Source organism: Neophocaena asiaeorientalis, unplaced genomic scaffold (genome assembly GCF_003031525.2).
Source record: "Neophocaena asiaeorientalis asiaeorientalis breed wild unplaced genomic scaffold, Neophocaena_asiaeorientalis_V1.1 scaffold26, whole genome shotgun sequence".
Lineage (NCBI taxonomy): Eukaryota > Metazoa > Chordata > Mammalia > Artiodactyla > Phocoenidae > Neophocaena > Neophocaena asiaeorientalis.
In genome coordinates, this window is record NW_020173108.1 from 10,633,965 (window position 1) to 10,659,455 (window position 25,491).

Genomic DNA, 25,491 nt, shown 5'->3' on the forward strand with positions numbered 1-25,491 from the left:
GACTAGCAAACGTGAGTAGTGTCTGGGACTACAAAGGCAAGCAACTTGGTGTTTTTAAGGAGTGGTGAGTTAGGATTTTATCGCTCTAGACTCTAGTAACTTGGTTGTGGTTGTTCTTGAGTCAAACCAACTACAGAAAGTTGTATATGAGGGGAGTGCGTAGATTCAATGGCATACATAAATACTTAGCTGCAACTGTAATGCTGAGAGTCCCATTTTAAATTCAGTGAGTGCTTGAGGACGCTGGGTTGCATTTTACCATCAAGAGAAACAGGAGTGATATGTCTAATTTTGAGTTGCCCTATAAATTTTCCTAGTCATTAGAACCAACACAGTTTCCTCACGTGATACGAATTTTTACATATCCTAATTGTCTAACACAGAATAGCAGTATTTCGTGTTCCCATAGACTTCCACACATCTCTGACGTCTTTAGAGATATTAATTATATCTTGAAGCCACCACCCTGATTTTAAAAATAAATAAAACTAAATTTAATACTCTGCCAGGCAGTGCCGCTGGGCATAATAAATAAATGGATTCCTTTGGCTTCATGCCAGAAACTCGTATTTAAACTAAAACAAAAGCCAAAAACACTTTCCAGAGTTCCTGCTGTTCAGTTCATGTCCTCCAGTGGGTTAGAATGGCTTGTAACTTCTTAGGATTCGCAACCCGGTTGAGGTGCGTGTAAGCGTCAGACCATGTCCTAGGCCTGTGGCAAACACGGCTCGACCTCACTTGGCTGTCGGTAGGAGCAGAGCAGGAGAGGTGTCTCTGCAGCCGGACGCTGTCTCCTTTCCTCCAGCCCCGCATGCAGTGCCCGCCGTAGGGCGGCGCCCCCCACCCACCCCGGCCCCCGGCACCAATAGTGGGTATACTCTCTACCAGCCTTGTAGACTGTGCTTCTAGGCTGCCCACTTGGCTAGCGCATGACATATGTTACTTTCTCTAGTCACGTTCATAAAACCAAAGTCACCAGCACTTTCAGTGACCAAGACTCAGGCTTTTCAGTTTATGGCTGGATTCGTGAAAACATCCTTGGGTAGATTTTGGCTGCTGTGAATCTCTTCTCAGCTACAGGGTGCCTGAGGCAGAATCTGAGAGTGTACTAAAGGGGATATCCTGTTTGGTTACCCTTTTACTTCCCAGAGATAGGGTGAAAGGTATATTTTATATTTGTAATTTATTTAGGTATAGTTTGTATTTAGAACGGAAAAAAAAAATCTACATTCCTTTTAGAATACCAAATGACTTATGATTTTAATTAACTAATTGGCACACACAGAGTAGGTACCCAGATGTTGAATTAAAGCATCAATAGATGAAATTGCCCGATTTTGTAAATAAATTGATCGGTGCGATATAGTCCCATTGGTCTCTACACTGGATACAGATTGTGCTAAGTTCCAGGCTCATTTAATAGCTCCCATAGGTTTCGTTCATGCCTTTGTTGTTTTTTGACCCAGCTTATCAGCACTGAGTGGATAACTCAGTAGTAGCTCACATTCCCCCTCTCTTGAACAGCAATGGAATGTTGATGTGCACGTGGACGAGACTTTGGGATCTGGGATTGTACTCCTGAGTGCTGGAGAAAGCCAGTTGTGACGCTGTCCTCTCGAGGCTCACGGTGCTGAGTTGCCACCCAGCATGGCAGGCCCGTTACCACGCTCTTATTTCATCATCTTTGTGTCTTGGCATTAACCATCCCTCTGAAATCTCACAGTCTCTACGAGTGGCTCATTCAGAGCTTGTAGCAGGACCAAAAATTCTGAAAGTTCAAGAGGAGGGTCATGTGCGTTTGCTTTGAACTACAGTTCTTTTCCAAGGTAGACACTTTGAAAGTAGAGTTTGTTAAAATGGAAGGGGGAGGGGAAAAACAACTGTACTTTCTGTCATTGAGATAGACAAGCATTTAAGTAGGTAGAGATATTATAGCACTTGAGAATCCCCTAAAGTGCTTAGATTTATTTCTGAGAAATAAATGGTGAATTGTTTACTTCTTTCTCCCCCTTATGTTTCCTTGGGATAGAGCAATTAGTTTCTAATTTTTTATGATTACATTATTCTTGCATATATCTTCCTGTGGTCCAGGCTATAAAAGTAAATAGAGGATCCAGCTGTATGAATGAATATCCTTTTAATGAGTGTTGGGAGGAAATAATAATACTAAGTAGTGCAAAACCATTTTTATGTGATGAACCAAAGTACCTTTGTTCCCAGCTCCCCAGTCTTGAGCCACAGGCCACCAGTAAATGTGTGCATAAAATGACAGTTTTATGTATTCCGGTGTTAACAAAGGTACCTCACGGTCTGTTTTGTCCCAAGAATGCACTTAATATGATTTTTGAAAGGCAGTGGCATATTCTGTTTTAATTTCCAGGGTCGAGGAAGGGTAAAATGGAGTATGTGACTTTTCTGTAACAGCCTTCATTCTATCTTTGGGCGAAAGCCTTGCTGAAACAGTGAGATAACAGTTGCTGGGTGAGAATACAGTCATTTTCGTGGTGCTATGAGTTAATTTCAGGGGTGAAACTATCCTTACGTAGGAATATAATGTGCCTTCTCCCCTCAGACCAGCTGCTTGCTCAGAACAGCAGGTGGATATTGAGTGTCCCCCCTGCTCCAGGGTATTGTGGGGTGCCCGCAGTGGCTTAACTCCGCTCTCTTGCCTCCTTTACTCCCTTCCTTCCTGGCCATTGTTCCCTTATTGTTGTTCGATAATTCTTTATGTCTCTGAAGTCCCTGGCAGTGATGTAATTCAATAGCACCCACCCCCAAATCTACCATTAATTAACCTTTTTAAAAAATAAATTTATTTAATTAATTAATTTATTTTTGGCTGTGTTGGATCTTCGTTGCTGCGTGCGGGCTTTCTCTAGTTGCGGCGAGCTGGGGCCACTCTTCCTTGCGGTGCGCGGGCTACTCATTGCAGTGGCTTCTTCTGTGGAGCATGGGCTCTAGGTGCGTAAGCTTCAGTTGTTGTGGCGTGCAGGCTCAGTAGTTGTGGCACACAGGCGCAGTAGTTGTGGCTCACGGGCTCTAGAGTGGAGGCACAGTAGTTGTGGCGCATGGGCTTAGTTGTGGGATCTTCCCGGACCAGGGTTCAAACCTGTGTCCCCTGCATTGGCAGGCAGATTCCTAATCACTGTGCCACCAGGGACGCCCCATTAATTAACTTTTAAACTGCCTGTATTAGTCCGCTTAGGCTGTAGTGACAAAATACCATAGACTTGTTGGCTTAAACAACAGAAATCTTTTCTCAGAATTCTGGAGGATAGATGTCCCAGACCAAGGTCCAGCAGTGTCAGTTTCTGGTAAGAGCTCTCTTCCTGGCCTGCAGAGGCACATGAAGGGAGAGTGGAGAAGGGGAGAGGGGACACTGGTGTCTCTTCTGGAAGAACACCAATCCTGTTGGGTTGGGGCCCCCCCACTTATGATCTCATTTAACCTTAATTTCCTCCGTATCTGTCTTCAAACACAATCACATTGGGGCTTCAACATATGAATTGGGGGTGACAAATTCAGTCCATAATACAGCCCAAATAAAAGAAGAAAACAAACCCCTAAAATAGAGAACCATAACATGACATGAACTTTGTAGCAGTTAGTAAACTTTTGACCTGACACTCTGCGCTTCCGCCACTGGCAATGGCCCACCTGAACACACTCTGATGACAGCTGCAGGGGAGAGTTGAGAAGTCCCAGGAAAAAGCCAAAGGAAGACTCTCAAATACCTGTTTGCCTTCCCACCTTCCACCAGTAGAGGGATGGGAGGGGAGATTTTTAACCCCCGGAAATGTCCAAGGACAAGGGATTGGTTCTAGTCTTTTTCTACAAAGATTTGAGCTACTATTTGGTAGCTTTGAGGTGACGAGGAAGTTGCTTTCCTCTCGTGATCCCGGCCTGAGCAACAAAAGCTGGATATCCTGACAGGAGAGGCACAGTCTGTATCCCTACGACTCCCGTGAACTGGGGCAAACCCTGGGCATACCCCAGCCTGGTCTAGTCCTAACCTGAGCAGAAGGGAGCCTCAGAGCCAGAAGATTCTCAGCACTGCCAGCTTGCGGTTGCTGGGACACAGCTCAGAGCAGAACAGTGGTTGGCAGAGGCTGAAAGGGAGCCTTGGGTGTTCCTGCCAATGTGATAGGCGCTTGCAGGATTTTGTGAGGCAGTCTGATGAACCTTCTCAAATAGAGGCACCTAATGCCATTCAGCTGTGTAATTGGGATGGAAATGGGCCAATGAGAGGCGGCAGTTTGGGCTTAACCTTTGGGGAGTCTTGTTCCAGGAGACTGTATGTGGGGGGGAGAAAGAAGCATTACAAATAATAAGCTTCTCCGCCTGATTTGTAATGAATTGGTAATAAATGGCCTAGCGCTCTCCAGAAGTCTGACGATCACAGAGCAGTTCCAGCTAAGTGCACGGGACCACATCTTATTTTGATCAGCTGTAGCATAGCAAAGACATGTAATTATCATAATCTAACAATTAGCCTGGCATCACTTTCCAGTGTTTAATTACCCCAATAAATGGTAATTGAATAGAGGACTTAATGACAAGAGAGAAACTTTCATTCTGCGTTAGGTGCTTAAGTCGTCTACTTGGCTAGGCATGATTTTCTAGCATTGCTGGAACAATAGGCCTGATTATCATTTTCCTATCTGCCCTCGGCCATTACTTTGTTTCCTGATCTTGACCTTTGTTTGTCATATTATTTAGCTGTTCTCAAAATTTGATACTGGGACCCAGGACACAGAAGGAGATTATTGGGCACTTTACAAAGTTTTTTTCTGTTTTCAAACATTGTTTCTAATATCCGTCAGCTACAGTTTACTTTCTGGGAGGTCTCTCAAGTCACCACTACGTGCAGGCACTGTGCTGAGTGTTGGGGATGCAGAGATGAGTAAATACCAGCACCACCTTCAAGGAGCTCTCAGTGTAAAGAATGGAGGTCTCCATAAAAATACTAGAATAATCATCGTTCTAGTGATCTGCTCTCAGTGCAGTCCCAGTTTTTTTCTACATCTATGATTTACCTTGAATGAATTCAATATTTCCTATGGCTCTACCCACCACCTAATTTTTAATGACTCCAGATCAATTCTCTCTCACCTTAGCCTCATGCCTGGTTCCAGATTTGTATCCAACTGCTCACAAGGTCCTAACCATACCAAATACAAATAACTACTTCTCCCGTGCCAATTTGCATAGAAACAGCAACAGTTTCTGCTTTGCATCCTAAAGTTTTATATAAAACACTATTACCATTATTGTGCCCTAGCGTTGCAAGATATTTGCTTACCCTGGTCCTATGAAGATAAAACATAAAAGAAAGCCATAAAACATTTGTCTCCTCTCTTCCAGCTTGTTTTTTGTTTGTTTAACAATAAACTAATAAACAGTAGTTCCATGCCACGTAGATCTCGAACACCCACCCGGTTTTTGAAAAGTCGGGGCCAAATTTCAGACTTAGATGGTAATGATTCCAATAGGTTATCATCAAGCCATAATACAAATATTTAATTTACTGCTTGTACAGCAGTATGTAAGAACTGTGAAATCATTATTTGATGTGGTTAATAGGAAGGACATTTACTATATCTCTTTGGTTATTTATTTATTTTTGCGGTACGCGGGCCTCTCACTGTTGTGGCCTCTCCCGTCGCGGAGCACAGGCTCCAGACGCGCAGGCTCAGCGGCCATGGCTCACAGGCCCAGCCGCTCGTGGCATGTGGGATCTTCCCGGACTGGGGCACGAACCCGTGTCCCCTGCGTCAGCAGGTGGACTCTCAACCACTGCGCCACCAGGGAAGCCCTCTCTTTGGTTATTGTTCTTAATTTTGAAACTAGGAATAACCTGAAATTCTACTGGGTAACTCCATCCTCGTAGGATACAAAAGGGCTACACGTATGTAAGCAGTTTGGCAGGTGGCTTATTTGTTTGACTGACTCCCCACCTCCTGCATCCTCAGAACAGAATCAGTTTGTTGAATCCTGTTCTCCTAGGACAGTGGCTGGATAACCAGGTCAGTGATTTCCCGCATCTGCTTTTGGATCTGTGTGTGTGTTTCAGCTGCTCTGTTCCATATGCTTGACATGATGTAAAACTCTGGGTAACTTAGGGCATGAAGGGCAGCTTCGTCAGGAAGCTCCTGGCCAGCAGGAGTCAAGAAGGAGGCTGTTTTGCCTTGTGGAAGTGACCTCTGTGAGGCCATACACTGATTGCCAGACAATAATTCTTTATTTTATTTTAATCCCTTTTTGAAAACCATTTGCAGTTGTCTGCGATGTGTCGGGTGTGTGGAACTCTGTCTGCTTAATTCTTTGGCTGATTTAGCCTGTTGACGTTGACACATTCTTACCCCAAGTCCGAGGCCTCTTTGGGGGCTTAGAAGCAATTAGACTGTCACCCAAAGCTCCGGGTCCCTTCCTGAAGGAAAGTCTTGTTTAGGCTCTGCCAATTTAATGCTTTGTTTCCTTTGGAGCTCCTCAGTCAGGCTAATAAAACAAACTCCAAATGAGTTAAAACACTGGAGGAGAGAACATTTTGTGGACCTTGTATTTGAAACAGGTACTCCTCCTGGGAGATATCAATTTTAAAAAGTCATTCAGCCTGATGTGACTTGAACTAGAAAAGCAATAACACAAGGTATTTGAGATTTCTATCCATCTATCTGAGATGAGTAATTAATGTTAATGGAGGAATTTTTAAACCACTTGCTTTTAAAGCACACACACACACACACACACACACACACACACAGAAAAAAAGGGACAGGTTAGTATACTAGACCACTAATAAATTCTAAATATCTGGCTAAGTAAATTACATCTTATTCTCATCACCAACAGTTATTAAATTGAAGACAAAGCTCTCATGCTGCAGAATTTGTGATTACTACAACATTTATTTCCTTTCTTCCAACTTGCATGTATAAGAACTTTATTCTAATTTTCCTTAATGGATAAGCAGAGCACCAACGCCGGGTTCTAAATGTTTTCTCAGTGTCATGTGCTTCGTTGAATGAAAGTGTGTGTTGTAGCCTACAGCCTTTCAACTGCAAAAGAATGTGTAAGAAATATCTCTGAAATTCATCCTTGAGTAGGTTCTTTTTACACTTGTAAATCTTCACTTTTATGGGAATTTTAGTTGTTCTTGGTATGTTCTAGAGCCTGGAAGAGCTGGATTGGGCTGCCTGGAATGGTGGGTTTCAGTCATCATGTACTATACCTCATTCAACCTTAACAACTGGCCTGGTAACAGTGAAACTGTCTATGACTCTGTCTCAGAACTGGAAACAAAGGTCAATGACCAATATATTTGAAAGGTTGGCATATTTCAGCCTGTGAGAGAGAGGGAACATTTAAAATCAGCAAAACAAGTCTTTCTTCATCCTCCACTGATGCTAATATGATTTATCTACCCCAAGTTTGATTTGCTGTTTGTATTTCTCGCTTTAACCTCTGCTGGAAAAAAAAAAAGAGCATCTTCAGATTTAGGATCCGAAAGCCATAAGGCTTGCATTCTGTGCTGAAAGGAATAACAGAAGGAGACGTGTTATGCAACGCAACAGAGACTGCCATCCTGCCCATCCCCTCCCAAAACGTATTTATAAAACAAACCCTGTGTCTGTTGCTGGGCCCATTAGGCCCTTCAGGACAAATGAGAAATTCTTCTGGTTAAAAAGACATCTTATTCTGAAATTAGCCTTTAAATCTATAATAGAATTGAAACACTGTGCTGTCAAGACATATTCACTTGAGATTTAGTTTAAAATTTGGGAGGAACCCTGAGCTGATAAATTTGCTTAATCTTTGACCATAAATCATATCCTTCTTTTACATTTCAATTTCAGAATGTAATATAATAAGTTGCCTTGTAATTAAAGACGTGACAGTGTAGTTCTGTTCAAATAGGAATATTAAAACAATCACCTCCTTGACAGATTAAAATACATTTAAAATGTAATAATCAACTATCCAGTTCATGAGAAATAGCATTTTTGTCATTGAGTCCTTTCAAACATTACATGAAAGGGGGATAAAAGTGCCTCACAGCTTCTTAACCTCTAATAAGCAGTGTCTCCTTTCAGTAACGCTGTTTCTCTATTTATGGAGTAAAGAAACTTCACTCAGGAGCTGCTTGATAAAATACCTCAGTACATATTTCCCTGGAAGCAGGCTCTCTGCTGTGCCAGCAACATATGCTGAAGGCCAATTTAGAACGTTTTAAATATGCACCGTACCCTTCCTTTTCCAGCTACTAAAATGAAACGCATTTTGGCTTTAGCAAATGAGGAATGGAATGAGAGGAGGAACACTGCAGAGAAAAGTGGCTAAAGATGAACTCAGAGAAGGATGATGATGATGGTGCTGCTTCTCTGCAGCCTGAACCCAGGGCACTGCCTGTGTGTCCTGTGAACTCGACCTCCCAGCTGTCAGTCTCCACACCACGAGAGCATATGGTGATAGAGGAGGAAGTAAGGTCAATGACGTGAAAAACTATCCATTGAGAAAGAAAGCTAGGTGATGTCTCCTTGCCAAAGCAAAGAGGAACCGAGGTCAGAGTAGAGAACTTCCACTTGAGGTCAAGGACTGGAGTGTTCAAGTACTAGATGTCCCCAGTGGAGTGACCCAATTTGAAAATAAATTAGTTAGTTAGGAGCAGAGTCCTACAGATCAGGTTAACTATGGTCATGAAACAATGTTTTGGTCCCTGTCTCAGTAGAAACTTGGGGGCACATTGTTGATAACTAAATGCAAAGACAGTCTGTCAACTCTTTTTTTTTAAAAATAAATTTATTTATTTATTTTTGGCTGCGTTGGGTCTTCGTTGCTGCCCACGGGCTTTCTCTAGTTGTGGCGAGCGGGTGCTACCCTTTGTTGCGGTGCGCAGGCTTCTCAGTGCAGTGGCTTCTCTTGCGGAGCACGGGCTCTAGGTGCACGGGCTTCAGTGGTTGCGGCACGTGGCCTCAGTAGTTGTGGCTCGCAGGCTCAGTAGTTGCGGCACACGGGCTCAGTAGTTGTGGTGCGTGGGCTCAGTAGTTGTGGCACGCAGGCTCAGTAGTTGTGGTGCACGGCCTTAGTTGCTCCGTGGCATGTGGGATCTTCCCCAACCAGGGCTGAAACCCGTGTCCCCTGCATTGGCAGGTGGATTCTTAACCACTGCGCCACCAGGGAAGTCCCAGACAGCCTGTCAACTCTTACTTCACCTCTGTCATCTTGATTTCACTTGAATTCCAATACTTAATCCATGATTCACTTTCTCCAGACAGGTTATATAAAGAGAGAGATATTAATAGTAGTTTAAATTTATAATAAAAACTGTATTTAGCTGTGGAATGTCATCAGGTAAACACTGAAGACAAACTAAGACAAAAACACATGTCTGCATAGAGACTTTGTAGCTCAAATCTCACCTTTAGTTGTTTTTTTGCTATCAGTAGCCCCAAACTGTATTTTTTATCCAACCCTCCAGGCAGCCTCTGGGTCATCAAAACAATCATAAAGTGCATAATTCATTTTTAGTAGTTGAATTGATTACAAAGAATTAGTTGCTGTACTGAATTTTATTCTTCTTAATTAATTAAAATGACCCTTTCACAATATATATGACATTCTCAACCAGCCTACTGCCACATTTTGATAATGTGGCATGCAACCATGCAACCCAGTGGAGGACAAGGGCCATCACTGTATGCATATGAGATGTTTCCTGGCACTTGGGACTTGTATTGTGAGAACACAGGCAGAGCGGTAATCATTTTACTCAAACACAGTCACTTTTCTAAGTGTGGCAACCGTGCCTGCTTTTACGTCGTAAACCACTGTGATAATTTAGTAGAGATTGTATTGTAATTATTGTTGGCGTGTTGGTATGCAGCCAGAAATTCCTACAGTTCATTATACGCAGTGGTTTCAGAGAGGTAGAGAACCACAGATACAATAGATGGAATTAAAGATTTAGGAGTAAAGAAGAGACATTTATAAGAAAATTTCCCAGAAATTTACAAATGTGTCAAAGCAGTGGCGGGCTACCCATGAAATTTGTAAATATTGGCACGTGGAATCATTCTTCCTAGAGGTGAATTTGCTCATTTAATACGAACTAAAGCTCATGAAAGTTTCCTGATGGAAAAAAAAAAAGTTCCCTTCTTGTGAATGGCTACGGAGCCTAACAGCACTTTATCCTGTGAAAGGTTGGAATGATGTGCGTGAGTCAGGAGCTAACCCTGTGATCTGAGGCTTATTCAGATGTTGATGCACCCTTCCGCTTTCAGTGCAGGAGTTTAGGATCAACCTAGTGAGGAAGAGAGAAGGGCCAGGACCCCTTGCAGCAGACTCTCCTAGAAGATCAGTGTAAACAGGATGAGGGGAATTACAGTCAGTAAAGCTTTGAGCCATTATGATTAGGAGGAAAGTATATATGCTTCAGAAGCCATCAGACTGAGGTTGAAATCCTACCTCTGCTGCTTATTTCCTGTGGAAAAAAATTGAACTAAGTGGATAACAACTTCTCTGAATGTCATTTTCTCATTGGTATAATGAAACTAATTATAACTACCCAATAAGGATTTCATGTGACAACAGATGTAAAGCCATAAAGTAGCGGATCTTGGACGTGGCAAATATTTGTTGCATCAGTGAATGTAGGAAAGAACTGAAACCCCATCAAGAATTAGGGGCTCCCCTGGTGGCACAGTGGTTGAGAGTCCACCTGCCGATGCAGGGGACACGGGTTCGTGCCCCGGTCCGGGAAGATCCCACATCCCGCAGAGAGGCTGGGGCCATGAGCCATGGCCGCTGTGCCTGCGCGTCCGGAGCCTGTGCTCCGCAACGGGAGAGGCCACAGCAGTGAGAGGCCCCTGTACCGCAAAAAAAAAAAAAAAAAAAAAAAAAAAAGAAAAGAATGAGAATCATCCCTCTGGCGAAATACAGAGTGGACCTAAGAACTTGACTTTAGCAATTAAATCTCATTTCTGAGGTCAGACTGCTTGGGTTTGAATTCTGCTTCCACCTTTTATTATTCCTGTCACACCGGGCACGTTGCTTGACTTCTTAATCTCAGTTTCCTCATCTCTGACTGGGTGTACTAATTGTGTCTATTCTGTGGCATTGTGATGGAGATTAAATTGAGATAATGAATGTAACGTAATAACCACTCAGTAATATTAGCCATACATATGTGCTTCTTCACAGTAAGGCCAGAAAAGAATGATTCAGTGTGACTCCGTAGTCAAAGAGCGTAATTTGGGATAGTCTTAGTTTATCTAACTCTCAACCTTTCTTTGGATTGTACTTAGCTACATTATACAGATGCCTTTTATGAGTTCCATTTGGTCACTGTTTTTATGTTCACATTGTCCATTTTTTTTTTGAAATTTACATTAGTAAAATAATTTATGCAAATTGAATATCTGAAACAGAAGTATAAGTTGATTCTATGGTAAATCATAATCATTTCTTTGTCGTGTGCATAGAAGGGTATAAGCGTTAATTGCTGGGACAATCTCATGTTTAAAATTGGCTCCACAGTGATTCACCTAACACCCCACACAAAGTAAATTGTCACCAGAAAAGGATAACTGGTCAACCCTATGTAAAATGGCTCTTCAGTCTCATGGTTTGCTTTATTTAAATTATAGCAGAATCAACAGGGATAAACGTGTAGAAAAAGGGTAGCTAAACTTGAGGCACCAGAAAACGATGACAATTTGTAGAATAAAGCAATAACCGCATGGGTCCAGACAGTGGCAGTTTTCTTAATTTTCACTTTTAAGCAGTGTCCAGTGCCAGTAGAAGCTAAGATGAGTGACACTTAGGGAAAGGCAAAACTTCCCCCTTGAATGTCTTTAAAATCTATAATAATAATATAATAATATAAAGTGCATCTGGGCATTGCCTTCTGCTGCAGTTCTTGTCTGGCTCTCAGCCAGAACTGTCAGCCTACTCTGAGTACTGATGATTCACATCCCAGCACCCTTTTATCTGAACGTTGCAGTGTCTCTTCTTTGTACTTTGGCAGTGATGTTACCTTGATGTGCAAAAACCTTTTAAAAGCAACACAGGCTTTCCTCGTATCTTGACAAATCGTTGTCTGCCAGTAATGAAGAAAAAGAAAACCTGGTTTCGTCATCACTGTAGATATAAAGAAATAAATACTTCTGAGGGTTTTCTTGTTTTTAAAAATGGTTATGTATTTTGAGATCCTCTAACTGAGAAGTGATCTGATCATCTTTCCTTATTTCTCTTGCATAAATCAACATGCTGCTTTTCCAAAGCACAGAGCAAGTGGAGTTTCTGGGGATCATTTGATATTTGAGGACGGACAGAATTTAGGATTTTTATATGATTTCCTTTCTTCTGGGATTTTTAAAAAGGGAAACCTGGGGATTATTTTTATTTCTGTTGTATGCTCTTACTGCCATTGTTTAAAAAGTAATACTTTGTTACTTACCCATTTTAATATACCCTGTTAATAGTAACAGTGCTTTATATTCAAGTGTGCTTTTTCATACATTTCCTCATCTGAGGCTTGAAGCAGCTGTGTGAGGTCAGCAAGGAAGATTCTCATTATTATTCTACTTAACATGTGAGGAAACTGAGGCTCAGGATGGCTTATGACTCTCCTACTCAACCAGCAGCAGATCTAGTTCTACTCACTCAAAATAAGTAGCTTTTCCACTTTTACCACGGTGTATTTCAGAAGGGAATCTCGACTTTGTCAATGAATATTTAGGGTCCAGAGCAAAGGTAGTATTTACAACAGCCTGTCAGAGGTCCTTGTTATATGTGGGTGCTGCATTTTAAGGAGAACACTAGAAGGGAAACTAGAAGATGTGAAGAGGGTCAAAATAGTAGTATGATGAGGAGTCTGGAAACTATACCAGAAATAACCAAAGGAATCAGGACTTTCAAGTCTGGAGAAAGGAGGATACAGAGAGAGATACAGCTGACATCTCCGAATGTTTTATGTACTACCTGGTGGAAGAGGAATTAGATTTGCTCTTTGTAATTTCAGGCAGCAGAAGTAGGATCACTGGATGGAAATTACACAGAAGTGGATTTATGCTCAATATAAGAAGAAACTTGCTAACATTTAGAGACGTCCAAAGATAGAATAGACTAGCTCACCGTCACTGGGAAGTGTTCTCGCTGAGGCTGTCTGACTTGAAGATTTTATGACTTTATGGGCATTGTATTTCAGCAGTGACATAATTTTGTGATGACCCTCCTAAGGGCTCAGAGAAGAATTTCCTCACCAGCTAAAAACAAAGGGGTTTTGTAGGCTTTTCCACTCTGATTTTAGAAAGTTGTGTACGTAACAATTCCTGTTTCACACACCACTGGGTCCTGGGAAAAACTGTTCAGTTGATGGGGAAAGGCACATTAGTTAAAACAAATAAGCAAAACTTTTTTAAGATAAGAATTGAAGCAGACACTGTGATGTGGGCAGTGGTGTGTTTGTGTGCGCACATTTTAACTCTTTCAGGATGAAGTGGCCGTGGTTTTGCTGTTTTCATCTGACTTCTTACTTTCTCTCCTCCTCAGTCCAGCCCTAGAACACAACCTATGAAAGTGAAAGAAATGGGCAGAAAAGTCATTCAACCAATTTAATAGGGAAAGGGCGAGGGCATCAAAACAGAGATTGGCTAAAACGAGTTTGTGACAAAAGCAGATTTACTAAGGGAAACACCTAACTAGGATCCTCAGTCTTGGTTCCAGGTCTGGCTCAGTGGCTCATTGCTTCATCATTATGCCTTCGGGTTTTATTTTCCTCTAAAGTGGAAGTGTTGTTCTAGGAATTTTCTTTTCAACTTTAAAATTTTATGATTCTAATTCTCTCAATTTTATCACTCTAATTGTCCACAGCTGCATAGGAAATTAAGAATGGTCTCAGTTATAACAAAAACAATTCATCTGTTTTTTAAATTTCTTACTCATTTATTCAAAAACATTTATTAAATGAAACACTATTTTAGAAATATGAAAACTGATCTTAACAATGAAAGGAAAACAGCAAATCAGTACCTTTAACACTTAAAATGAAAGTGAAGCGCTCCATTGGTAGGGTACTTTGAAACAACGGTAATAGAATTCCTCTGTAAAATGGCATGCTGTTATCTAGATTTGGAACAGCAACAATTCAAACCATGCCTCAAATCATATGGCACCAAATAAAAACTTACTATAATAAATCTTTAGCCTGAGCGTTATTAATGGGTTCAACCACTGATTCCAAGCAGGAAGCCTTTCCTCTATGAATAATCCTATCTTTTTCTTCTTCCAACAGATTTCAGAGGGGTGACTACCACATTGATGTCTGTATCAATGACTACCTGGATGTGTTCTGCCCTCACTATGAGGACTCAGTCCCGGAAGATAAGACTGAGCGCTATGTCCTCTACATGGTGAACTTTGATGGCTACAGTGCCTGCGACCATACTTCCAAAGGGTTCAAGAGATGGGAATGTAATCGGCCTCACTCTCCGAATGGACCACTGAAGTTCTCTGAAAAATTCCAGCTCTTCACACCCTTTTCCCTAGGATTTGAATTCAGACCAGGCCGGGAATATTTCTACATCTGTGAGTATACAGAGATTTGTCACGTAGGGCAGCTGCAAGAAGCCAGTCTGATTTTTTAGCCGTGCTTCAGAGAACTGCAGAGTGCTGGACCCTGCATTATAGATGTCTCCTTGTACATGCATACATCAGGATCCCTAGATACATTAGCTGGGAATTGAGAGCACAAATTAGATTAACCACACAGCGCCTCTCCCCCTATGAAATTGCGTGTCAGCCTGTTCAGTGAACCACTGCTGACTTGTATTTCTTTTAAATGAAAATTGCTACCAAAGCTCAGGAAAAGAAAAAGAGATTCCTGAAAAAAGAATTAAAGGAAATAATTCAATTTACATAGCTTGGAGTCATTGGATTTCTCATTCAGGTGTCAGCAATATCCTTTCAATCATCCACATTTTCAGTTGGAGAAAGCCAAAACTCCTGCAAATGTCAGCAAGCTGGTAAATACTCTCTTTGCACCAAGGAGAAAAGACAATTATTAAGAGCAGCTGTGTCTTTAAACAGGCAAGAGCGTGAAGAAGTATCTTGGTTTTTTTCTCCTTCTTACACACCATCACTTCTTCAGGCATCATACTGGTCATGTATCCTAGGTAAATGCTTCTCAAACTTCACTGTGCACAGGTCACCTGGGGATCTTGTTATAATGCAGATTCTGATTCAGGGGGCCTGGGGTGGGGCCCCGAGATGTGGTATTTGGAAAGCTCCCGGGTGATGCCACTGCTGCTGGTCTATGGACCACACTTGAGTTAGCAGGGTTATAGGAAATACCTAATTTAGGCAGCTTGCTGTGTATCTGGACTTGCCTTTAACTAGTATCAGATAGTTAAGCTATCTTGCCTTTCCTACGTGTTTTGACTGTCAGCTGAAGTAGTTAAATGTTAAAAGTACTTTGTTCAAAAGTACATTTACTAAAAAAAAAAAAAAAAAAAAAAAAAAAAGTACATTTACTGACCAGCTTATCACGGCTCAGAAATTTGGGGGATGCGGAATGAAAAGACACTCCCTGTCCTCAAGGAGTGACTGTCTAGTGGGGAGCAGACATTTAAGTAGGCAGTGAAAGTGGAAACAGACAGTTGCTGAATGCCGCTGAGTGCAGGGAGCCTGAGTGCAGGGAGCCGTGGGAACGTAGGGGAGGTTGGACCTCACCTGCTTGGAAGAATCAGGAAGCGCAGAGCCTCCCAGGGTGCTGGGCTGCTTGCTCGTCACCTCCCAGGCAAACGAGATAAGGAGCGTTCCTGGTTTTCTGATTCATTTCTTCAATCCCAGTGTCCTCCCCCACCTCTCCTCACCCACATGTTTTAAGTCTACAAGGATTTCTAGCTCCTCTTCTTCTCCAGAAAACAGAGTTTTCTAATAAGCCGGATTTCCCCATCATAAGGGCACTCTCACTTATATTGGAATTGAATTTAAAAAGGAAATTGAACAGCACCCGTTTTATTATTTCAGTACATATTTCAGTCGTTAGTCATGAAAAAACATGTGAAAGTCTTGATAGTATCTCACGTTCGATCCATAAAATAAGAAAAGGAATATTGAGTCCCGTGGATGGGGGAAACACTAGCATACAGTGAATTCACATGTTCTCAGGCAGCAGGCTCTTGCCTTTTGCTGATTTTTACTTTGTCAAAGAATCTCATTCAGCAGAAGAGAAAAAGGAAAAAGGAAGACTTCAGCTGTGAGACAGAGACTCATTAATTGCCTAAGTCTAAAATATCATACTGATGTAAGAGGAAATTATTGCCAGTTTCAAAATTTTCACATGGTTTCTCAGATTAAAAAACAGCAACAAAAGCAAAACGCAAAAATGAATAGAGGGCACTAAGATGGGAAACATACTCACCAGCTAACTAGTTGATTGCATGATTATTAGAAATTATAGAATCCATTGAGGTTCATAAGCAAGATGTTATTATTCAAATACACCCATAGTGCTTATGACTGGTTTTTCCTCATTTGTGGTTAAATTCAATATTTCACTAAAAATCATTATGTGTCTTCTGTAACATTCATTTAACAGAGTCATTTAACTGTCAAGGGCTCCTGTCAAAGTAATTGTTCAAAATGCTTCAAAATACCAAGAGCTTTTTGCTGTTCAGCTGAGTTTAACCTGAATTACTTCTTTTAATGAAAAGTAAAATAGCACAAAATTAGCAGCAAAAAGATGTTCATTTACAAGAAGCGCAGTGGCCTGGTCATCGGTTAAATTGAATTTTCAATCATGTTTTAGAACCATAAGAGCATCCTTCCCTGTCTTTTTAGTAGGGAAAGGGTTTCCTCTCTTCCTTTCACTGCTGAGAGTGGACACCTTACAGACATTTCAGATACTGTGGTCATAATTAAACTAAAGGATTCTTAGGGGAGAATTGGCCCTCAGTTGAATTTTCCTCTTTCCTAATGTGCGTGGAATGAACGAGATGATTGGGAAATGGCTCTTTTCACAGTCATTACATTACATGGAGCCCTACTGCTGATCTCAGGAGCCAGCCTGACTGCCCACTTGTCAGTTTTATAAAATGTCCTTACTAGGCCAGGGGTATATTTCAGCTCCTCAAGGCCTTAAGATCTCTTCCAAGTTTTCCAAGAGAAAAATGAAAGCTATAGCCTTTTGACGGTCCTGCTTCAAGGTGCCGGAGGAAGGCTTAAGCTCAGGGGTGACTGCAGAGGACCGAAAGTCAGATACAAGCTTGAACTGGGGGGGAAGGGAAGAGGAAAAGTTCATAACAGGAAGTCCACCTCATCACTTAGACTCAGGACACAAATCGGAGTGTTCTTATCAAGTTCTGCTTTATCTTCAACGAGCTTTATTTCCTTCTTAATTTCTCCAAGTTATACAAAATTAAGAAAATACAGTAGTTGGAAATATCTCATGAAGTCTCCTGTTTACGTTAAAAATAAAATACCGTTCACGATTCTAGATCCTTTATTTGTCTCAAGAACGACTCTATGCCATGTCTTCCTTTCCTTGGGAACAGGCAGTGTACTGACTTGTTGGAATCGCCGATTATCGGCCAGGCAGACTGAGCCCATCCTCTCAATCTGACAGATACTCTTTCTAATCTACAGGAGTTATTTTGGTAAGAGACTGGCATACTAAAATAACTAGAGAAGGTCGGTGGTTTTTCTACCAGTGATAGATATGCAGAACTTCCCGTCAATAGATTATGGCAATAGTCACTTATATAGACTTCCTAAGGCAAAGAGTTATTTTAGAAACTTCAAAAATGCTCATTTTAGAAATGATTCTCATAAACGTTAACCTAATGAGGACATGTGTGAAAGAAGTTTTGTGTCGTAATTTTTAAATCAGAAGAGGCAAAGGGGAATAAAAAGGGGCGCCGTAAGTTATCTTTGTAAGTTAGTACAACTGCTGATTTTGAATGTCCCCTTCTGTAAAGTAAGGAAAACTGAGTCCTGGGCCCTTCTCTTGACCTAACGAGGTATATGATTTTGGATAAATCATCTAATCTCTCTGGGTTTCTATTTCCACATCTGTAAAATAATGAGGTTGCAATAGATGCTTTCAAACTTTCTTGGAGCTTTAATATATTTTATCATAGGGTCTGTACACTAGGGTAGAGTTAACATCTGTAAAGTGGCCCAGCCCAAAGCCTTACTTAGTAGATGTTCAATAAATGCCAGTTAAAGGGATATTTTTAAGGAAAATGGAGAGTGGAGCAGCATATTAGAATTATTGAACTAGCTCTACGTTGGCCACCTGATCCACGCCACCATCATCCATTGTCTTGACTAGCGCGGCAGGCTCCTATCTGTTTCCCCTCCTCATGTCACTGCTCTGTCAAAGCCCTCCAGAGACTTCTTGTCTCACCAAGACCAAATCCAGAGTCTCTAACCTGGCAAACAAGGTCCTCTGAGACAAGTCCTCTTCTCCTCCCCACCCTCAGTCTCTTGGACTTCTCCTCCTACCATCTCTGCCTATTGTCTCTATTCCGGCCACCCTGTCCTCCTTGTTCATCATACCTGCCCAGTGCCCCCTGACATCAAGGCCTTGGTTCTTTATCTTCTCTCTGCCTGAGGTTCTCATTGGCCCAGGTATCCACATCCCTTGCTCTCACTTGCTTTAGCTTGGGCCAAAAAAATGTCTTTATCTGAGAGGCTCTTCTGACCTCCCTATATAAAGATAATATCCGTACCATTCTCTACACTCTTAACTCTGCTTTATTTTCGCTCAAGCAGTTAATCACATTATATATTTATGGTGGTTTGTTCATGGCTATTTCTGCTCTATGCCCTCCATCATATTGTTTGGCATGTAGTAGATGATCAATAAATAAGGCTCACTAGTGTTTATGTGGCACTCACTCTGTTCCAGGCACTGTTCTAAATACCCTACTGTTCTCAAAACAGCACTGTGAGGTACTGCTCTTATTTCCCATTTTACAGGTGGAGAAACTGAGGCACAGAAAAGTTAGGTAACTTGAAAAAAGTTCACACAAACAAGAAGTATGTAGCTAGTCTGAGAAGAAATTAAGTGAGTAAACAACTAAAAGGAAGTGAAGAGATAAGGTCCTAGGTCTTATATGCCTAAAAAGAAACAATTTATTTTGTATTAAAAAAGATTAGAAATTATTAGCACTACTGTTTAGAGAATATTACTTTATAAACTCTACTGGAACCCCAAATCAGGTAGTGCAAGATACATTTTAAACACATTTTTACATTTTCAGCTCTCCAAAGGACACTCTTCCATCTGAACTGTATCTTCCCAGATGGTTGACCTTTTTAATACAATAACTTCAGAAAAGTTGTACTTTCAAAGAAATTCTTCTTAAATCCACTGAATATTCAGCATCCAGACTAAATTATGATTGCACACTCGATTCAGGAAATGAGTGATTTTTAATGAGAGACCTACAATAAGGAAGATAGATGTCATTTTCTTAAAATGATACTAAAAAGGCAGAGAATTCTTCTAGCGTTTGCCACATCTAAGGTTTAGCTGATCTCCTTCAAAAGAAGATACTTGGAATAAAGATAGTTTATAGTCATAGTGCTCAGATGGAATCCAGGAGTTTCTGGGAGATTATTAGGGAATACTCTTCCTAAGCTTATTGGCAAGTAAACTTGAATACCCATGATGCTTTAGTTTTACTCCTTCATAATTGACACGGTGATGTAAGTATGTCCATTTCCTTGAAGTTAGAATCCTAAAAAATCTCATCAATGAAAACTTTCAAGGGGCTGAAGCTTTCTGCTCCAGTCTTTCTGGTATACATATTTTTTTTAATTAGAAAATCATGAGGACAGTTTATGTTTCTGTGGGCATCATTCTTCAGTGCATACTTGAATGTATGTGGTTCACTGCTAATTCTCTGCTTTGTGTACTTTAATTAAAATTTATAATCTTAAACTGTGAAGTAATTTTAATATCTACTACACAGTTTTTTAAAACTGACAAAATGAGAAACCTAATTCTGAAGAGATATCTTATTGAAATGATCAGAATCAGCTTCAGAAACCATTTGATTGTATAAGATGGTTACTGAGCATCCTTTAAGAAGTGTAAGAATATTCAGTAAATCCAGAGAATACTACTATAAAGAAAGTGCTTCACTTGCCAACGGGATATGTTCCAAAAGCTTATTTACAGGTGAGTTGTTTGGAACTTAGAGTGCAGTTTCTCACACAAGTGTTTCTAAAATCAGGCAAGCGCTCTATAATGTGGAAAATCTGCTTAACCATAATGTTGATTTAAAACTGTATATTTTGGGCTTCCCTGGTGGCGCCGTGATTGAGAATCTGCCTGCTAATGCAGGGGACACGGGTTCAAGCCCTGGTCTGGGAAGATCCCACATGCTGCAGAGCAACTAGGCCCATGAGCCACAACTACTGAGCCTGTGCATCTGGAGCCTGTGCTCCACAACGAGAGAGGCCGCGGTAGTGAGAGGCTCGCGCACCGCGATGAAGAGTGGCCCTCGCTTGCCACAACTAGAGAAAGCCCTCACACAGAAATGAAGACCCAACACAGCCAAAAATAAGTAAATAAATAAAAAGCCAAGCATTTGAAGCCCTTTTTAAAAAAATAAAACGGTATATTTTAAGTGAAAAAAATAGTAGAAAACAGCACATAGAAGAATTGTTCAGTATTTGTTGAATGAATAAATACTGTAATAGTAAACCAAATAGAAAAAGCAATTAAAATTTTTCTTAGATGATACTGTTTGAGACAAGCAGATAAATTAGAAGCATTAGGTTTTGCTGCACCCACTGCAGCAGTTCCCTAGTTTCTTAGTAACATTTTTTGATCATATGCTGGGGATTATATCAAAGGAGAGTGGGATACATTGCATCAAAGGAGAGAGTGGATCATGGTTAAAAAAAAAAAAAAAGGCACAGACTCTGGTGAAAGCACCTTTGGGTTCAAATCCCTCATCTATACTCTTAATAGCTATGTGACTTTGGGTAACTTAACCTCACCAAGCCTCACTTTCTTCATCTGTAAAATGGGTATATAATAATAGTTTATTATCACAATCTTTCTTATTTCCAAGGCTCAATTAAAGAAATATTTTTAAAGGACCAATTGACTACCAAAAAGATAACTTCAATAATTGACATCCCCAAAATTTTGCACCCTTTGAAGTTACGGCAACTTGAATAACCCTGATTGATATTTTAGTTTAGTAAAAGAGATCCTAATAAATGCCTCATAAAAATTCATGTTTTGGGCTTCCCTGGTGGCACAGTGGTTGACAGTCCGCCTGGTGAGGCAGGGAACACGGGTTCATGCCCCGGTCCGGGAAGATCCCACATGCCGCGGAGCGGCTGGGCGCGTGAGCCATGGCCGCTGAGCCTGCGCGTCCGGAGCCTGTGCTCCGCAACGGGAGAGGCCTGCGTACTGCAAAAAAAAAAAAAAAAAAAAAAAAAAAAAAAAAAAAAAAAAAAAAAAAAAAAAAAATTCACGTTTTAATCCCATGCCCTATACTGTGAAGGAATATTATGCCAGTTTTACATATGCCTAAGGAAGTCTTCATCCCCCTTTAGATGTCTGGTTTTTCAGCAGCTTACTTTAGTAATCTACATTAAGAATTATTTTGGTCTTGACAGTTCACATGAATCTGCCTTTTTTCTGAGTTGTTCTTATTGAAATAGAAGAGTGTCAAAACAGCATATTTATCAAAGCAGGAGGTAATCTTTTTCATCTTTCATAGTCTTTTACTCTTGCAGGGGAGGTGACCTGTAAGTACAATATACTTTATTAAAATGAACAACTCAATATTTGCTTCAACGTGTGTGTGCATTTTGCTTTTATTATCGAAAAATGTTTTTGATTACTAGAGTCTTATTTTAGCATTAAAGGTTCTAGTGCATACTTCAGCTGAGATTCAAGGGGCTTATAAATGAAATTTCCAGGACTGTGGTCAAATACTAATTCACCTCCTGCATTTTTTTGGTATGTAGAGTCAGAGCATGGTACTGAGTGATGCATATTTATATTAAGAGAGAAGAGAGTTGAAGGGCAGTGTTAGGAAATTGACAAATTTTAATATTTTCTAAAGTGGAAAAGAATGAATATGTCACAGGCATCAAATAGTAATTGCTCAGATACAGATACAGAGTATATCTTAATTGCCAAAATTTAGGGTTTTTCTTAAGTTTTAAAAAATTTTTAACAAACAATGAAACAGTTTTTCTCTACTTAGACACTACATGTTTGTCTGGGATTATATCAGATTTCTGTCTGAAAATAGTCATTCTATTCCCTTCATATACTTCCAGTGACCTTCCATATACTTTAGTGAACCTGCAAGAATGCACCTTTTTATTTAAAGAATGAGTTTAGAGAATTGTGTCTGTTTCAAGTTGTCCATTGCCATCTTTTAGGAAAGCTTGAATGGATTTCAAGGGCTCTTAAATGAAGGTTAAATAAAGACATAAAAGAGGATATTTAGAGACTTCAGGATATTTTTCTGTGTTAACTGTAGGTTTTTCTTATGAAAATGGTTATTTATTGCCAGGTACCCTGTTAACCTTCTGAACGGGAAGGCCGGGCGTCAGCTCAGACACGGCTAGAGCACAGACGCTTCACCTGGTGTGTTTCACAGTCTGAGTGAAATCAAAGGTGGAGGAGGCATACCGCAAAAAAAAAAAAAAAGAAAGAAAGAAAGAAAGAGGTGGATGAGGCAATTAATAGGAACAAAGGATATTTTAAAACACTTTATTATTTTAAAAATTTTGGGCAGTATCATTTGATCAAGTAGGGAGAATTTTAAAAAGAAATGCATGCCCTATTAAATGATGACTAAAGGATGAGATACTGTTAAAAACAATCAGAGAAATGAATGCTGGGTTTGTGAAAAAGGAAACTGGGGCAAACATCACTGCTTAATAGATTTTGACTTTGGGGCTATTCTTAAAGTTTGCAAAGGGAGCCTTAAAACCTACTGAATAATTGGGGCTTGCTAGCAATTCATGGTATCAGCCATAAGAAACAGAAGACTCATAAGAATTCTTCCCTTTGCTCGAATTTTTCAAAGGCTGTGACACTCAGATAAGAAGTTCAAAAACAAAGTAATTTCTGTGTTCCTTTTAAGAGTTTAAAATGCTACATTACAAGATTGAGGGAACATGTAGAGTTCTGACCTCCTTAGGGGGAGGAAGGAATTATGTCACCTTTTGCTTCCTTTTACCCCACTGAGACTAAATGCTGATGTGGAAACAAATGAAAGGACTGTTCTTTTTTAATCCCTAAATGTCAGAAGTGGCCGCATCCCTGAGAGAAAAAACGCACCTGATTAATTGTGTAATTTCACAGGGAAGCGGTAATTCTCAGCCTTATAAACAAGTAATGTACTAATTTGGTTTCAGAGTTAACTGAAAGCAGTTTAATGAGCTGCTGTATCATGTGTATGTGTAGTGTTACATAGAGCAGATGCCAGGAGAAATGGAAATAGCATGCCAGTGACACTTGGAATAACAGTGTTTATACTCCATTGACTTTGGGTTGTCAGCGTGGGATTCTGTTTCCCTTAGTAACTTATTAAGGCAACTGAACTCCAGTGTGATGATGTCTAAGTGTCATTTTTTGTAAATTAACACAAGCATGCACTCATGAAATGCATAGTCAGTCTTCAGAAAAAAATAGTATTTCCTCATATAGATGACCAAAATATTATCCATGAAGCATGCACACAGAGTGAAAGGTGACTCTGTCAACATTGTGCATGCTGGAAGAACAGTATTTGGGCCTTTTGTGAGAAGAGATACTGTTTCTACAGATCTTCCCACTCATCTATTCGTGCTCTATTTTAACAGAACGGTCGTGTAACTCTCAGTTTGAAAGTTGTCAGACAGCCTCACAGCAGGCTTATATTATCTACAGAGTTCTTTATGAGGAAATATAAATCACCACAAATGAGACTTTTCACAGCCAGAGATATGTAGAAATTTGTGTCAGTGCTTTGCTGGCTTGCTAAAAAATATCTCTAGGCTCCAAAGCTCTCTCACAACTCATCCCTGCTCCCTACCCTTTTGGGAAGCAATTCTCAAAGCTTGAGATTTATGGTCCAGAGGGCTGATAGTGGCTATAAAGTTTTCTATTTTCTCTTTTCTTTAATATTAATGCAGAGAACGAGACGTTATCATTCATTATTTTAGTTCATGAGTATCCTGTGGGCTTGAAATATGGTTTCTGGGGATACGGCTTACCTCTGTTTAATGGGGGAAATATGTGGACTTTGGCAACAGGCTTCTTTTCCATCAGATATTTTTAGGCAGGTTGTAGAAAGTCCACGTTAGGAACAGAACTTTAATAGATGGGCTATATCCAGTTTTAGTTTTAAAATTTAAAGCTTTACAAAATATTAATTCATTCTGAGCCCCAAAAGTAAAATATCATGAATTGGAGAGTAGCCAGCCAGGCTGTTATTGTTAGAAATTGGAATTACAGTATCTTTTTCATTTTACTATTTTCAGAGATGTGCAATATTTCCAACTAGTTTCATCTACATTCATGTTAGGTAAGTTTTAGTTTATAGTTAGCACTCCCATTTACAGCCAAATCTTTAAAAACAATGTCTCTGAGTCATTAAGAAAGAATATATATTGTTTTTAATTTGAACCTGCCCAAATTTTAGTAGCTCCAATATCTGGATTCTAATGTAAACTGTCTTTTTCAGACTTTTTTTTTTTAATATAAATTTATTTATTTATTTGTGGCTGCCTTGGGTCTTCGTTGCTGCGCGCAGGCTTTCTCTAGTTACGGCGAGCAGGGGCCACTCTTCGCTGTAGTACGCAGGCTTCTCATGGAGGTGGCCTCTTCTGTTGCGGAGCACGGGCTCTAGGCGTGCAGGCTTCAGTAGTTGTGGCTCATGGGCTCTAGAGCGCAGGCTCAACAGTTGTGGCCACGGGCTTAGTTGCTCCGCGGCATGTGGGATCCTCCCGGACCAGGGCTCAAACCCGTGTCCCCTGCATCGGCAGGTGGACTCTCAACCACTGCTCCACCAGGGAAGCCCCAGACTTATTTTTAACAAAAGTTTCTCAAAGTCAATTTTCTCCCTAAGTACATTATCACAGGCTCTGACTAAAATCTGAATTGATGAAGTTTCCCTGTATGTTTTGCTTTAACCATTTCAGTGGGTCCTCAACCTTGAATTCAGAACTTCTTGCTCTATTGTAGGCCTCATTTTTAAGGAATAAATCTAAACAAGGAGAGTAAAAATAGACGCCAAATATATGACAGGTGATTTTTGTTGTTTGTTTTTTTTTACTTTTAATAGATTGCTTAAAGGTCTTGCTATATACACCAGGGGCAGGGGCAGTTCGGTTCGGTCAATTTTGAGACCCCATAATGAATATTGTAATGATTTAAATAAAGGTCAGTTCAGAGTTTTCTGGGGGGGGGTTTTCCATAAAAAAAAAGAAGATTGTGTCGAGAGGAAGACAGTAAAG

At 40.4% G+C, this 25,491-nt stretch overlaps 1 protein-coding gene across 2 annotated transcripts in view; it reads left to right on the forward strand.

The window, feature by feature from the left end:
* EFNA5 (ephrin A5) overlaps positions 1 to 25,491 on the forward strand; it is a 278,072-nt gene that overhangs the window by 218,278 nt on the left and 34,303 nt on the right. For both annotated transcript variants that reach the window (XM_024743378.1, XM_024743379.1), the window contains exon 2: positions 14,294 to 14,586. In XM_024743378.1, the coding sequence (XP_024599146.1) occupies positions 14,294 to 14,586 (293 nt within the window). The remainder of the gene's footprint in view (positions 1 to 14,293; positions 14,587 to 25,491) is intronic.